This window comes from Hyperolius riggenbachi, chromosome 10 (assembly GCF_040937935.1).
Source record: "Hyperolius riggenbachi isolate aHypRig1 chromosome 10, aHypRig1.pri, whole genome shotgun sequence".
Lineage (NCBI taxonomy): Eukaryota > Metazoa > Chordata > Amphibia > Anura > Hyperoliidae > Hyperolius > Hyperolius riggenbachi.
In genome coordinates, this window is record NC_090655.1 from 41737493 (window position 1) to 41755480 (window position 17988).

General features: G+C 43.0%; 1 protein-coding gene across 10 annotated transcripts in view; it reads right to left on the bottom strand.

Annotated features, from left to right (window-relative positions):
- GABRP (gamma-aminobutyric acid type A receptor subunit pi) overlaps positions 1–17988 on the bottom strand; it is a 321182-nt gene that overhangs the window by 161767 nt on the left and 141427 nt on the right. For all 10 annotated transcript variants that reach the window (XM_068256854.1, XM_068256853.1, XM_068256859.1 and 7 more), the window contains one exon: positions 12207–12292. In XM_068256854.1, the coding sequence (XP_068112955.1) occupies positions 12207–12253 (47 nt within the window). In that variant the 5' untranslated portion in view covers positions 12254–12292. The remainder of the gene's footprint in view (positions 1–12206; positions 12293–17988) is intronic.

Sequence of the window (17988 nt, forward strand, 5' to 3'; positions counted from 1 at the left end):
TCCGATCCACCGTTCTTCCCCGCCGGCTCCGGGCAATTATTCGTCTGACGACAGACGAATAATGCGGGCTCCCGTTCGTGTCAGTGGAAGCTTACTGCGCAGGTGCAGTACAAAGGTTTCTTGTATTGCGCATGCGCAGTAAGCTTCTGATGATGCCGGCGGTAGCGAGCAGGCGTGTGGCCATTGGCGCCCAGCCGCAGTTGAAAGCGTGCCGCCCTGGACCGGAGCCGGCGGCGGAGAACAGCGGATCGGAGGAGGACTGCGTGGGACATTACTGCTACAGGGGGCTGATAGAAGCCCCAGGTAAGTGTCTATTTATCCACAGAACCCCTTTAACCTCCCCCCCAGGACAAAGTAAAACAGAGAAATGCACCCTGTATGTATTTAGATAGTTTAGCCTGTCTAATTCCCCCTCATCTGTGACTAATCACAAGCTGTAGTTTGATCTCACCCCTGTGCCACCTGATTGCCATGGCAGATAAGACATATAAGCTCATTTGAAAGCACAGGATATTAGCAATGGTTGCTTCCATGAAAGCAGGAAGTAGACGCACTGCAGAATTATTGCAGGATTTGTATCAGCTGTAACATCGAAATGCTTTTCTTTAAAGGTTATTATACTGTTGCCTATCTTTTAGAGCAGAGTGGAAGTTCAGGTCCGCTTTAAAGTGGCCATTACCGATACAATTTTCCGGACAATCAGTCATCCTAGACCAGTGTTTCTCAACATTTCATTGGTAAGTACCCCTTTTGTAACCCTGTACTCACCAAGTACCCCCTAGTATAGTAGACATTATCACAAGTACCCCTTGACAAATATATATTTAATTGTAGTACATGATAATTGGTTTGAAACATTTTCTAAGCATTTACTAATGCTTTTAATTAACTAAAATACTAATTTGGTGTTGTTTAAATAAGATGTATCATTTTCTAAAACTCTAAATAGGTTATTCTTAGTTAAGTATATCAAGCCCGAGTACCCCCTGGAACCATCAGAAGTACCCCCTGGGGTACGCGTACCACACGTTGAGAACCTCTGTCCTAGACCACTAATGACAGCTTGCTGGTATATCTAATTCGATCAAATTGATGGAATCGATCCAAAAAAGTATCAATTCCATTAATCTGAGCAAATTGGATAGCAGCTTTTCTTCCATTAGTGGGCCCGAAAGATTGTTTCTGATCAATGTTATCAAATCAGACGATCAATCATGTGGAGAATTGTATAATTAATGTCCACTTTAAGTATTTATATAGTGATGATGCCCTCCATAGCACTTTGCAGAGTACATAGCAATATTGCTGATTATCCTCAGAGCTTAAACTGTAATCTTACCATAGTTATAGTGTAATAAGTCTCTACCATATTAATATGTATTTATATAGCACTGACATGTTCTGCAGTACTTTACAAAGTACATAGTCATGTCACTGACTGTCCTCAGAGGAGCTCACAATCTAATCCTGTCATAGTCTAATGTCCTACCATATTACTATTATGTATTTATATAGCACCGACATCTTCTGCAGCACATTACAGAGTACATAGTCATGTCACTGACTGGCCTCAGAGGGGCTCACAATCTAATCCTGCCATAATCATAGTCTAATGTCCTACCATATTCACTTTATAATGTATTTATATAGCATTGACATGTTCTGCAGCACTATACACAGTACATACTCATGTCACTGACTGTCCCCAGAGGAGCTCAGCTCACAGTCTAATCCTACCATAGTGTAATGTGTCCTACCATATTATTATGTATTTATATAACACTGACATCTTCTGCAGCAGTACTGTATACAGAGTATATCTTCATGTCACTGACTGTCCTCAGAGGAACTCACAATCTAATCCTAGCATAGTCATAGTCTAATGTCCTACCATATTATTATTATGTATTTATATAGCACTGACATCTTTTGCAGCACATTACAGAGTACATAGTGATGTCACTGACTGTCCTTAGAGGAGCTCACAATCTAATCCTACCATAGTCATAGTCTAATGTCCTACCATATTATTATTATGTATTTATATAGCACTGACATCTTTTGCAGCACATTACAGAGTACATAGTCATGTCACTGACTGTCCTCAGAGGAGCTCACACTATAATCCTACCATAGTCATAGTCTAATGTCCTACCAAATTATTATTATGTATTTCCATAGCACTGACATCTCCTGCAGCACTTTACAGAGTACATAGTCATGTCACTGACTGTCCTCAGAGGAGCTCACACTCTAATCCTACCATAGTCATAGTATAATGTCCTACCATATTATTCTTATGTATTTATATAGCACTGACATCTTCTGCAGCACATTACAGAGTACATAGTCATGTCACTGACTGTCCTCAGAGGAGCTCACAATCTAATCCTACCATAGTCATAGCCTAATGTCCTACCATATTATTATTATGTATTTCCATAGCACTGACATCTCCTGCAGCACTTTACAGAGTACATAGTCATGTCACTGACTGTCCTCAGAGGAGCTCACACTCTAATCCTACCATAGTCATAGTATAATGTCCTACCATATTATTCTTATGTATTTATATAGCACTGACATCTTCTGCAGCACATTACAGAGTACATAGTCATGTCACTGACTGTCCTCAGAGGAGCTCACAATCTAATCCTACCATAGTCATAGCCTAATGTCCTACCATATTATTATTATGTATTTCCATAGCACTGACATCTCCTGCAGCACTTTACAGAGTACATAGTCATGTCACTGACTGTCCTCAGAGGAGCTCACACTCTAATCCTACCATAGTCATAGTATAATGTCCTACCATATTATTCTTATGTATTTATATAGCACTGACATCTTCTGCAGCACATTACAGAGTACATAGTCATGTCACTGACTGTCCTTAGAGGAGCTCACACTCTAATCCTACCATAGTCATAGTCTAATGTCCTACCATATTATTATTATGTATTTATATAGCACTGACATCTTCTGCAGCACATTACAGAGTACATAGCCATGTCACTGACTGTCCTCAGAGGAGCTCACAATCTAATCCTACCATAGTCATAGTCTGATGTCCTACCATATTATTATTATGTATTTATATAGCACTGACATCTTTTGCAGCACATTACAGAGTACATAGTCATGTCACTGACTGTCCTTAGAGGAGCTCACACTCTAATCCTACCATAGTCATAGTCTAATATCCTACCATATTATTATTATGTATTTATATAGCACTGACATCTCCTGCAGCACTTTACAGAGTACATTGTCATATCACTGACTGTCCTCAGAGGAGCTCACACTCTAATCCTACCATAGTCATAGTATAATGTCCTACCATATTATTCTTATGTATTTATATAGCACTGACATCTTCTGCAGCACATTACAGAGTACATAGTCATGTCACTGACTGTCCTCAGAGGAGCTCACAATCTAATCCTACCATAGTCATAGCCTAATGTCCTACCATATTATTATTATGTATTTCCATAGCACTGACATCTCCTGCAGCACTTTACAGAGTACATAGTCATGTCACTGACTGTCCTCAGAGGAGCTCACACTCTAATCCTACCATAGTCATAGTATAATGTCCTACCATATTATTCTTATGTATTTATATAGCACTGACATCTTCTGCAGCACATTACAGAGTACATAGTCATGTCACTGACTGTCCTTAGAGGAGCTCACACTCTAATCCTACCATAGTCATAGTCTAATGTCCTACCATATTATTATTATGTATTTATATAGCACTGACATCTTCTGCAGCACATTACAGAGTACATAGCCATGTCACTGACTGTCCTCAGAGGAGCTCACAATCTAATCCTACCATAGTCATAGTCTGATGTCCTACCATATTATTATTATGTATTTATATAGCACTGACATCTTTTGCAGCACATTACAGAGTACATAGTCATGTCACTGACTGTCCTTAGAGGAGCTCACACTCTAATCCTACCATAGTCATAGTCTAATATCCTACCATATTATTATTATGTATTTATATAGCACTGACATCTCCTGCAGCACTTTACAGAGTACATTGTCATATCACTGACTGTCCTCAGAGGAGCTCACACTCTAATCCTACCATAGTCATAGTCTAATGGCCTACCATATTATTAGTATGTATTTATATAGCACTGACATCTGCTGCAGCACTTTACAGAGTACATAGTCATATCACTGACTGTCCTCAGAGGAGCTCACACTCTAATCCTACCATAGTCATAGTCTAATGGCCTACCATATTATTATTATGTATTTATATAGCACTGACATCTCCTGCAGCACTTTACAGAATACATAGTCATGTCACTGACTGTCCTCAGAGGAGCTCACACTCTAATCCTACCATAGTCATAGTCTAATGGCCTACCATATTATTATTATGTATTTATACAGCACTGACATCTCCTGCAGCACATTACAGAGTACATAGCCATGTCACTGACTGTCCTCAGAGGAGCTCACACTCTAATCCTACCATAGTCATAGTCTAATGGCCTACCGTATTATTATTATGTATTTATACAGCACTGACATCTCCTGCAGCACATTACAGAGTACATAGTCATGTCACTGACTGTCCTCAGAGGAGCTCACACTCTAATCCTACCATAGTCATAGTCTAATGGCCTACCATATTATTATTATGTATTTATACAGCACTGACATCTCCTGCAGCACATTACAGAGTACATAGTCATGTCACTGACTGTCCTCAGAGGAGCTCACACTCTAATCCTACCATAGTCATAGTCTAATGGCCTACCATATTATTATTATGTATTTATACAGCACTGACATCTCCTGCAGCACATTACAGAGCACATAGTCATGTCACTGACTGTCCTCAGAGGAGCTCACACTCTAATCCTACCATAGTCATAGTCTAATGTCCTATCATATTATTATTATGTATTTATATAGCACTGATATCTCCTGCAGCACATTACAGAGTACATAGTCATGTCACTGACTGTCCTCAGAGGAGCTCACACTCTAATCCTACCATAGTCATAGTCTAATGTCCTATCATATTATTATTATGTATTTATATAGCACTGATATCTCCTGCAGCACATTACAGAGTACACAGTCATGTCACTGACTGTCCTCAGAGGAGCTCACACTCTAATCCTACCATAGTCATAGTGTAATGTCCTACCATATTATTATTATGTATTTATATAGCACTGACATCTTCTGCAGCACATTACAGAGTACATAGTCATGCCACTGACTGTCCTCAGAGGAGCTCACACTCTAATCCTACCATAGTCATAGTGTAATGTCCTACCATATTATTATTATGTATTTATATAGCACTGACATCTCCTGCAGCACATTACAGAGTACATAGTCATGTCACTGACTGTCCTCAGAGGAGCTCACACTCTAATCCTACCATAGTCATAGTGTAATGTCCTACCATATTATTATTATGTATTTATATAGCACTGATATCTCCTGCAGCACATTACAGAGCACATAGTCATGTCACTGACTGTCCTCAGAGGAGCTCACACTCTAATCCTACCATAGTCACAGTCTAATGTCCTATCATATTATTATTATTATGTATTTATATAGCACCGACATCTCCTGCAGCACATTACAGAGTACATAGTCATGTCACTGACTGTCCTCAGAGGAGCTCACACTCTAATCCCACCATAGTCATAGTCTAATGTCCTGCCATATTATTATTATGTATTTATATAGCACTGACATTTTCTGCAGCACATTACAGGGTACATAGTCATGTCACTGACTGTAATCAGAGGAGCTCACACTCTAATCCTACCATAGTCATAGTCTAATCTCCTACCATATTATTATTATGTATTTATATAGCACTGACATCTTCTGCAGCACATTACAGAGTACATAGTCATGTCACTGACTGTCCTCAGAGGAGCTCACACAGACAGTGATGTGACCTCATTCTGCGTACCATAAAATATCTAGTGGAAGCGGAGATTCAGAATATAATGCTGCTGTATTATGTGAGAACTTTACTTCATTCAAGACACTGTCAGGCTAATTAAAACACGATGTATTATTTAGCCATCTTCTGAACATTTAAAGAGACCCTGAACTGAACAAAAAGGGCTTTTTAACATACCTCTAGTCCCCTGTAGTGTCCGAGGTCCCTCGGCGTCCTCAGGGTCCCCCTCAGTCCTCCGGCTGGAGCTCCCAAAATCCTGTTACTTTGCTTGAAGTTACAGCAAAGTGCGCGGGAGACCTGGGCGCAGGATACAACCGGTATATGGCTGATCCTGCTGCTGCACAAGTCCCTGGCGGTGTTAAATACTATTCCCCCTCCAGGCCACCATGGATAGCGGGGGAATGAAATAATTCTGCTTTCAGCAATTGCTGGAGGCTGAATTATTATGTTTTAAAAGTAACTTCAGCTCCGTCTTCTGAAGGCGCCGAAGTTACACCCTGTGCCCGCTATAGCTGTAATTCCTATTACGGCCTATGGTGGTGCCGGCTGCGCCCAAGTCTCCTGCGCTGGATTCAATGTGTTCGATCTTTGGAAGCTTACTGCTCACTCAGACATCAGAGAGCTGCGCATGCGCAGTAAGCTTACGGACCAGGCCGGGGGGGGGGGGGGGCGCACTTGGGCAGCTCAGCCTCTGTTGATTGTGGACCTTGTCCCGGCCCTGGCCCCAGGACCCCTTTACGCTGATTGGCGTGAATGGCTGGGAATGGGCTCTGCAGGAGAGTGTGTGCGCTGATGCGCGGGCATCCCTGCTTGGATCGCCGCTCGGAGACTGTTAGATGGCGAAAACGCCGTCTAATAACTAAGTTACAGTACAGCACTGCCTTAGATCAAAGGCTGTCCCCCTGGGAGGCAAAATTGTGATCTGCTGTCATAGGCTGAAGCCTTGTGACAGGCAATCATGCTGATTGGCTGGCGGGGGGAGGGAGTGCTAGGAAAATAATTGATTTAAAAAAATAGGTAAATTAATAAAATAATAAAATAAATATTTATAACAAATAAACAAAGCTAGGGAGCGATCAGACCCCACCAACAGAGAGCTCTGTTGGTGGGGAGAAAAGGGGGGGGGGAATCACTTGTGTGCCCTGCAGCTAGGCCTTCAAGCTGCATTGAAAAGCTTTATGGAGATGAAGATTTCATTTTTCAGCATGACCTGGCACCTGCTCACAGTGCCAAAACCACTGGTAAATGGTTTACTGACCATGGTATTACTGTGCTCAATTGGCCGGCCAACTCTCCTGACCTGAACCCCATCGAGAATATGTGGGATGTTGTGAAGAGAAAGTTGAGAGACACAAGACCCAACACTCTGGATGAGCTTAAGGCTGCTATCGAAGCATCCTGGGCCTCCATAACACCTGAGCAGTGCCACGGGCTGATTGCCTCCATCCCACACCGCATTGAAGCAGTCATTTCTGCAAAAGGATTCCCGACCAAGTATTGAGTGCACAACTGAACATAATTATTTGAAGGTTGACTTTTTTTGTTTCAAAAACACTTTTCTTTTATTGGTCTTTTATTGGTCAGATGAAATATTTTTTGAGATAGGAGTTTTGGGTTTTCATGAGCTGTATGCCAAAATCATCAATATTAAAACAATAAAAGGCTTGAACTACTTCAGTTGTGTGTAATGAATCTAAAATATATGAAAGTCTAATGTTTATCAGTACATTACAGAAAATAATGAACTTTATCACAATATGCTAATTTTTTTAGAAGATCCTGTATGCATCCCTGCTGTACAGTGCATTCTGTTGTGCCATTTAATCCTCTGTTCGGCCGGCATAACTCCTGTACTGGGCCCCAACTATTACTGACCTGGAACTTGCATGCTCTATGTATGTGCAGTAGCAGCTTTGCGGACACTCAGTCCACGTCGTTCGCACTCATGGTGGCTCTCCTTTCCTTGCGAGCCTGTTTACAGCTGTCTAATTAGTGTGTGTGAAGCCTGAGCATTCACAAAGCTGCTACTGCGCAGTGCGCATACAAATGCAGGGTCAAAGGCCATGACTAGTAATAGTAGGAGCCCATTATGGGAGGAATGCCAGCCGAATAGAGGATTAAGCGGTTGAACAGAATGCACTGTACAGCAGGGGATACATCAGTGAATGTAAGTGCATACCCGTTACATACCTCTCTGGGCTCCACTGACAATCTTCCTTCTGCCTAGCATCAGAGTCTCTATGGCTACAGGGCCCTCGCTTGTTGGCGCTGTAATTATAGATGCTCTGATGCTAGGCGGAAGGAAGACCATCGGTGGAGCCCTTAGAGGTATGTAACTTCTGACCAGCACTCCACTCGCTCACTCTGCCCTTGCTACCTATGCTTCCGGAAGAGGGGGTGGGGAGTAATCTGGCTACCTCTACTGGGTAACTCTAGCTACTTATATTGTGTCTACCTATATTGGGGAAACCTGATATTTGGGTTGTCTCAAGCTCTCTATACTGGAGGGCTACATGGGGCCAGGTGCATAGTTAGCATCATATATCTGTGGCTCGTGGCCCGGATATGCTATTGGGTGGCTGGTATTTCTCCTATGGGTGTCCGGAACATTTTATACAGACCCGTGTGACCACCGTGCGCTCTGCATGGTGGCCGCCATGTTGTGGGCAGCGCTCGCCGCTTATAATAACTGTGGCAGCCAAATAGGCTCCAGGCAGTTGTCCAGCATCTTCTGCCTCCTGCCCGATCAAGAGCACCTGGCAGGGCATGTGTCAAAAGTGCTGAAAAGACAGGGGGCTACAGTGAGCGTGGGTAGCTCCACCCCTGCATGTGGAGAGAGGCAATTTGTCCATCCGGCCCACCGGTCACTGCATGGAATTCGTCCTTCTCAGCCTGATTGCTTCCTTGCCGCCCGTTTCGGTCCTGGAGACCCGCCAACACACGAGGAGGGAGTCGGCCACAAACCACAGTGGAGCAGGAAAAGTAGAGCTCAAAAGTGCAACCACAGCCACCTCAGTAGCCAATAACACACACAGCATTAGGACTGGGTTGTGCCTGACACTGGTAGGCCCAGACTTGCTGCATCTTTGAGGTTTAATGGTGTACTGCACTTTAAAGCTGTGGTGATAGTTAATGATTCTCACATGGCTAACAGGCCCAGTCCTAATGCTGTGGTCTGGTGCACTTAAGGGAGTCATCAGGGCAAAATTAATAAAATAAGTGCTACTTACCGGGGGCTTCGTCCAGCCCCAAGCTCCCAGCATGTCCCTCGCCGCAGCTCTCCCCGCAGCCATTCACCACAGCTCCGTCCCGGTCCCCGGCGATGACATCAGGGTGACCTCCAGGGTTGGCCTGTACTGCGCCTGAGCGAGCGGCGCTGTCAATCTCTGCCACATGGGCCGGAGTGGACTGCGCAGGCGCAGTAGTTCTGCGCCTGCGCAGTCCGCTCCGACCCACGTGGCGGTGATTAACAGCGGTGATTGAATGTACTGTTCAGAATCCATATGGAATCACTGCTCACATTATTTTGTCTTATAGTTTCAGGAATGGACAATTTACACTTGCTCTTAAAGGACGCACGAGGTGAAAATAAAATAATGAAATAAACAATTGTATCTATCCTCCTCCTCCTAGAGATGACTTAAGATATTCCACCGTTTTATTTTATACTGAAAACTACTTTTTTAAGCTTTTACTGTTTTATTGTTTTTGCTCAATGACACTAAATGACATTAAAGTATGCCTGAGCTAAAATCTATGAACTATTGAACCTTTTTACCTCTTTCCTGCCATTTTCTGCTAGGAAACTGTTTTATAGTTGTAATTTCTTATCAGTGAGGGTCACACTGTAGTCTGACCCAGTCCTGACTCAGACAGGAACTGCCACTTACATACCTGATGTTTAACTCTTTCAGTCAGAGAAAGAAAAAAAGGAACACAGCCTAGTTATTTGTGTGCTAGGCACTGTACAGTACATACACGTCGATCTCATCATGACACATGTCACCTTGGGTATCCTTTAAGAGTACCTAGAAAAAGACTTATCATATTGGCTAATCTAACGAGTCATGTGAAAATTAAATTTCTATTTTTATTTGAATTGTGAAAAAAAAAAGGCCTGGTCACTTGGGGGGTATAAACCTCTGGTCCTCAAGTGGTTAAACTGTTTGGTGCTCGAGTCGCGCATGCGCGGAAGCATATTTTGTTAATACATTTCCGTGCACTTCCTATTTCTGCCACAGGAAGTGAGCACTAGAAACCCTCACTTATGGCTTGTATTGCAGCCTGATTAGTGCATTGCTGAGAAAATCTCTAAAGGCTATTTTCAACATTATGATACGATCATCCGATCACACCGCACCTATATAACTGGTTTATAGTGTGAAACCAGCCTCAACTCTAAAGGCATAAATAGGTGTTTTGTCACACTCTGCGCTCCATAGCTCTGAGCAGCCAACAAAGAAGAGATTCAGAACAGGAATGCTCTCGATATTCCAGGACCAGACAAGCCATCCTGATGTATGCTTATGATCTAAACCCCAACTCCAGGCACAGATGTGTTCCTTGTCCAGTGTAAGCACCTAGCTAAACTTTTCTGTTTATAAAGTTCTTCATCGTAGTTGCCATCTAAGTCACATTAGGGCAAATATATATGGACCTCTGCCTTCAATTCACTTTCAGTTTACTTCGACATCAGTTCCTTTTATGCCTAATTTGGCATTAAAGTGGCACTATAGTGGATCACAGTGCAAGATAGGCAGCCTTACTACTAAGCATGGGCTGCTGTCCCAAATGCGGTACTACTACTAATTTCCTACCCATCTCCTGCTGGCTGCTGACACCTACCTGGCCTCAGTATTGGTGTAGAGGCCAGGCTGTGACATCATGCAGGTGCCAGTAGGGTACATAACTGGCACAGAAGGAATGTAGCATGGTGATTACAGGGTGATAAAAGGCGTGACATGGGGGAAGAAGCGTGGCTGGGATTCTGAAATTAGAAAGACCAGCTGAACACCAGGAGCCTGATTACACTGAAAGAAAAAAACTTGCAGTGTGCTTTTAATCTTTTGGCCCACATGCACATATTATTCTGTCTGACAAGTTAACACTTCCAGTGCTGATGTGAAAACTAATTCACCAGGTGCGTTACAACTATTGGCTCAATCAAGAAAGTGGATCTAATTGGACACTTTGATCTGTCTAAAGGTGCCTATTATCCATATCATTTTTTCATTAGCTTCCATCTTTCAACACGATTTTTAAGAATAAAAATAATCAGAAGGTAATTATCGAAGGTAATTATCGATTGTTCCGATAAAATTAGAACATTTTTTACCTTCCAATTCGATAATGCAACATTTGATCGATTACATTTTCTGTTCCAGTTGACCATATAATCGGTTTACATCTTTTTTTTGCAACTGTGCAATTTCCTGTCCAATTTGATCATAAAATTTGCACCGAAACATTGCATCTGATGAAAAAATTGTACCATTAATGGGCACCTTAACCAAACACAGAACACACAGCATTGATTTTTTTCAGTAGCTATATGTGAAATAAAAACTTTTCATTGTGTGCTGTACAAGAGTTTGAGTCCACTTTAAGATGTTGTTTTAGGTGTATTGGGTGATTTCTGTTGCTTTTGGCAAGTTTATTTTTAGCAACAAAACATCGCTAGATTTCCTATCACTTGAGAAAATCAGACTTGACAAAAAAAAACAAAAGTCCCCCTTCTCCCCACACAACCACTTCACCAGGATTTTTTCACATTTAATCTCCTGTACAGGTTGGTATTTCCCAAGTAGGCCAAGACGACAAGCTTGGGGATCCGCCACCTGAAAACGACCTGCCCACATAGTTCTTGCCATTGAGGGATTCAGTGCCAAGGATTCATTTTGCCCAGATCAATAGACATTGGGAAGTCCTAACAGAAATTTCAAAAATGATTTTGGTGTCACACACACAAATTACATTTTCATATTAGGAGTAAGTTTTAGCCCATCTCTTGTAAACGCATGATAAGGCATCCTCTGCCTGAATATGTAGTAGTACTCAAACTGCACACGTTGCCTATATTTTCTAGTCTAATTTAGAATTTTGCATGTCACTTGCCCCAGGTACTATAGGCACCAGACACTCACCTTTTCATCAGTTTGGAACTTGCTCTCATATAATTTGCAAATCAATCTTACAGTTGCTTTTGGAATGTTGCTAGGATAACAAAATTTACCTGCAGAAGATTGATAGTAGTGCTGCGATTTCCAAATGAAAATCCATTTTTAGGACTAGAAACAGCGGCAGAGGTGACAGTATTTCCTGCAATGATAAATAAAAGGCTTTAGAATCGGAACAGCATCTCACGTCGATTCTGACAACAAGCCATATGCCAGGTAACAAACAGCACAACATTTGGAAAGAAAAAAAAAATCTTCTAGCTGGAATTTTAATCTGCAGAGCGCTGCTGGTCTTGCTAATGCCTCCACTGCTTACTACAGCATGCAAGACAGTTTAACACAGATCTGTAAATAAAACTATAATTTACATTAATCCAGACAAAAAATGGAGGCATGGCTGCTGCTGCTGTATAAGGACTGATTTACAGTTATGCATTTTATCTTAATTAGCTCTCCTATTATGTCACTAAACTAGGATTTATATATAATAGGAAAAATAGCTGCCTGTTATCCCATTAGTCTCTTTTGAGTGAAGCAGGAAATTTGGGCGCACGCTACCGGCAGAAACTTGGGCGCCACATTAGACATCAGCATAAATTGCGGCTATACTGTGAAATTTGGGCACCACATCCAAATTGTGGGCGGTGTTTTTAAGGGTTAGCATGGGGGGGGGGGGGATGTTTGTAAGGGTTAGACATGGGGGGAATGGTTATTGGTAGGCCTGTGTGTAGGGGGGGTGTTTTTAGGGGTGAGGCATGGTGGGGCAGTTAGGAAGTTTGTAAAGGTTAGACATGGGGGAATGGTTAATGTTAGGTGTGTGTAGGGATTGTTAGGCATGGGGGGTGGGGTTGAAGTAAAATTTGTATACAATAATGCGCTGGGTCAATGAGAAGAGGTGGGTAGTGAAGATGGATGGAGGAAGACAGGAGCATAGACAGACCAGCGCAGGTGAATTGATATTGCTGACAAAACTGTGCCGGGCCCTGAGGAGGACATGCTTGAAGTAGAGGTAGACCCGGGGGGGGGGGGGGGGGTCCGTCAGCCGACTAAGGGGTGGGGGGCAGGCTCCCCATCATTATTTTTTTTTTCGGGGGCCCCAGCGTAACTTCAGCCAGCCCTGGACAGAGTATAATATAGGATATAGAAGTTCTAGATAATTCAATAAGCAAGAGTTGAAAAGCGAACCCGTAAAAGTCTCTAACTACATTGTTGCACATCTATAAAGCTTGAGTAAACCGTAATACAACTGTAATACACTATCACATTTTACAAAGAGTGACTTTTACTACTTTATGTAGGATCATTTGGCAATACCCAGGCTGTTCCTCATGCATTTCCTGGTTGAAAACTGCTTAGACAGCAAGCCATGGAAATGAATATAGTATCTGACATTTTTATTTAAAGTGAAATTCTATCTTCACTACAAACATAGCCTTAATCAATGCTACCCAAATAATTTTGTATTTTAATGTTATTGAAAATTATCCTTCCGTTTCTGCTTGCAGCTAGCGTTTAATGTCTTAAAGAGGAACTCCAGTGAAAATATTGTAATAAAAAAGTGCTTCATTTTTACAATAATTATGTATACATGATTTAGTCAGTGTTTGCCCATTGTAAAATCTTTTAAATCCCTGATTTACATTCGGACATTTATTACATGGTGACATTTTTACTGTTGGCAGGTGATGTAGCTGCTGCATGTTTTTTGGGCAGTTGGAAACCGCTGTAAGCAGCTATTTCCCACAATGCAGCAAGGTTCCCAGACAGGAAACTGCCAAGAGTACGTACTCAGAATTTCTTTGTGGGAGGGGTTTCACCACAATATCAGCCATACAGCGCCCCCTGATGGTGTGTTTGTGAAAAGGAATAGATTTCTCATGTAGGGGGTATCAGCTACTGATTGGGATAAAGTTCAATTCTTGGTCGGAGTTTCTCTTTAAAAAGACAAAAGACAAACACTTATATAGCGCTTTTCTCCTGGCGGACTCAAAGCGCCAGAGCTGCAGCCACTAGGACGCGCTCTATAGGCAGTAGCAGTGTTAGGGAGACTTGCCAAAGGTCTCCTACTGAATAGGTGCTGGCTTACTGAACAGGCATAGCCGAGATTTGAACCCAGGTCGCCTGTGTCAGAGGCAGAGCCCTTAACCATTACACTCCCCAACTCTCGTATGCTAATCCTGAAACCTGGGGTTTCAAAATATACATAGCCACTCCTACTCCTGAATGAGCATCTTCAGACCTACCCATTGGTTGGTCTGTCAGTACAACTCGCACTGGAGGGGAGGGCACTCTGCACAGAGAAAGGATTCACAAATACTTGGAGGTCAGTGGAGCAGTGATAAATGAATGAGCAGGGCCACAAAGGCCCGGGCCTTAGGTAGCTGCAGCCCAAGGAGGCACCTGGACATGAAAGAGGGGTAGCTTCATATGAAAGAAGAGGCTGAAAAGAAACACATGAAAAAGTAAAACTGATGCCCAAGGAAGCTAGTCATGAAAGAGATGGGCTACAAGTACATAGAAAAGGGGCACACGTGGAAAAGGGGCTGCATGTGGAATGGGAGGGGCGCTGCTGCACATGACAGGCGATCCACCACATACTTGGCCAGAGCAGGGACAAGGTCCTCCAGCACCCAAGGCTGAGACACCAAAGTGCGCCCCTCCATCCCGGCCTCCCCAGCTGTCACACACTGATTGCTATTAGACTAAGAGGGCCACAGGGCCCACAACCTCCCCAACACCTTAATATCTAGTTATCTGGCTTGCAGTCACTGCTATGTATCCCATTTTCTTATTTCTTTCTGCTTCATACACAATTAGGAATGACAGCTAAATGAATTGTGTGCCCCCTCCTACACTGCGCCCTGAGGCTGGAGCCTCTCCAGCCTATGCCTCGGCCCGGCCCTGTACTTGGCATAGGGGCGCAAAAAGTATAAATCTGGCCTTGTGAATGAGGTGGATGAGTATTTGTAACAATTGAAACCTGATTGTGCACTGGGGACTGTGAGGTCAGGGTATAGGCACCTTTTCTACATTTGTTTCTCAGATTTATATTAACAGCAAGGCTGTGTGTGCACAGCTGCTTTTTTCCCTACCATCATGATCTTCTTCGGGCTGCAACAGAGTAGGGAAAAAAACAGAGGTGTCTGAGAAGATTTCAGCCATCAAGTCTTGAAGTCTGTGCTATAGTTAATGGAGGAAGAAAGGATTTGCGACCGCATACTTTACAAAGCTTGTGCGTTCAGATTTGTACAAAAACTAATACCACCCACAGCAGCATGTTTCTGTAGGTAGGGTTGGAGATGCCTTATTTTCACAGCTACAGTAGTTGGCCATCTTTGCTCATGTCCTGCAAAGCATTTAGAGCAGGGATGTTCAGTTGTGAGTGCATGTTCTGCCTAGAGTATGTGTCATCAAGGACCTCAGAAAATAGGAGATGACATAGTTTTGAGAGGAGAAGCAGCAGAGAAAAGGTGGTTGAGGGGGCCTTATCCTGAGAAAGACACTGCCAGGAGAGGTTAGAGTTACCGGGCGTTGCTGTACTAGTCAGCACTAGCTCTACATTTTTCTTCTTCCGTTTTTACCATAAGCAGGCTTGAGATGTGATTAAAATTAAACACAGATTATAACTATTCCAATTTCTGAATGCTTAATTGGGAAAAAATAAGTCCCTATATGTCCCCTATTTTTTATTTTTTTATTTTTATTTTTTTGCCTGGTACAGGATCTTCTCATAAAATTAGCATATTGTGATAAAGTTCATTATTTTCTGTAATGTACTGATAAACATTAGACTTTCATATATTTTAGATTCAAATACACACAACTGAAGTAGTTCAAGCCTTTTATTGTTTTAATAATGATGATTTTGGCATACAGCTCATGAAAACCCAAAATTCCTATCTAAAAAAATTAGCATATTTCATCCGACCAATAAAAGAAAAGTGTTTTTAAAAAAAAAGTCAACCTTCAAATAATTATGTTCAGTTATGCACTTGGTTGGTACTTGGTTGGGAATCCTTTTGCAGAAATGACTGCTTCAATGCGGCGTGGCATGGAGGCAATCAGCCTGTGGCACTGCTCAGGTGTTATGGAGGCCCAGGATGCTTCGATAGCAGCCTTAAGCTCATCCAGAGTGTTGGGTTTTGCGTCTCTCAACTTTCTCTTCACAATATCCCACAGATTCTCTATGGGGTTCAGGTCAGGAGAGTTGGCAGGCCAATTGAGCACAGTAATACCATGGTCAGTAAACCATTTACCAGTGGTAAATGGTTGGCACTGTGAGATCCTGTAAGTGTGCCTTTGAACTGTGCCTTACTGTGCAATGCCAACAGGATAAAATAACTTCCCATTTCAGTTAAGATAAGGACACTGTGACCAAAAGGTAATTGAGACGACTTCCGGTTCCGGCGCCTGCATGATCGGAGGCTAGCAGAGAGAGCTCCGTGCAGCCTTCGGCTTCACCACTAACCGGCAACGAAACAAACACTTGGAGGTGAACCTCCGAGTGGCCCACTATACCCAGCACACACAGAGCTGCCGATGGATAAATATCTTACCCGCTCATCGCGGAAAAAGGCGGAAAAGAGTGCCCGTCAAGACACGCGAGCAGACAAGATGGCGTCGGGCAGAACGCACCACACGCAGAGCCCTGAGAACCACTCGCCTGCCAGAACTTGGGACACGGACAGTGTCGGAGATGATCGCTCCAGGGGTGCACTACATAGCGAAGACTATAAAGCAATAGCCTTGGAAGTGGCCAAGTATATCACCCCAGATCTGCAATCAATTGTAGAGGGTGCCGTGAAGAAATCCCTCGGCCATGTAACGCGTCAGCTTCAAGAGCACTCAGGGAGGATTGGAGAAGCGGAACGCCGCATAAGAGCCCTGGAAAAAGACGTGGAAGACACAACCAAGCATCTCGAGGAATCTCAGCGGCATGAGACGATGTTCTATGACCGCATTGAGGACTTGGAAAATCGCTCAAGGCGTAATAACCTGCGCGTGGTAGGCCTTCCAGAAAAGTACAAGCTCCAAGACATAGACGACTTCTGTGAAAAGACCCTACCTGAGCTGCTGAACATAGAGGGGATTTGCCGAGCGGAACGTGCACACAGAGTGGGCCCCCAGAGAGAAGAGGTAGATAAGAGGCCTCCCAGGCTAGTGATGGTACGTTATCTAGATTATAAAGACAAACTTAAATTACTATCGGCTTTTAAGGCAAGAAGGGAACCTCTGCTGCTAGATGGCAGGAAGATCATGATCTTTAATGACTACTCAGTAGATGTTACCAAGCGGCGCCAGGCCTTCAATGAAGTCTGCTCGGAGCTAGTGGAGAGGAAGATCAAATTTGCCTTGATGTACCCGGCAACTCTAAAAATCAACGCGAAAAATGGAGAGACATACATCTTCAAAAAACCATCGGAAGCAAAGAAGTTTCTGACGCACCCGACTGCCTTTAATAGCCCGGCAAGAAACTCTCCACAGCGCCAAGCTGAAGATCCAGAAATGGACACTTGACCCCACTCCAGTTAATGTAAGTTGGGAACTGTTATGGCTGTTAAAGCTAGCTCACATAGTTGGGTACAAATTTTCGTTTAATAGAAAAAAGAAGCCGAAGGCACAGGAGGTTAAGTTTCAAAATGGAGGAGCCAGTAACTGCTGCGACATGCAGGGAAGAAGAGAGGTCTGATGAAAAGGGGATAACGATCGGGGAACTGAACTCACAACGGGAAATAGTTAGCAAATTTGGTTGTATTAGTTCTAAAGCTGGCCACTAACGGTCCAATTTCTAGCGAAAAATCGTTCGAGCGATCAGAAATTCTGATCGGACGAAAAATC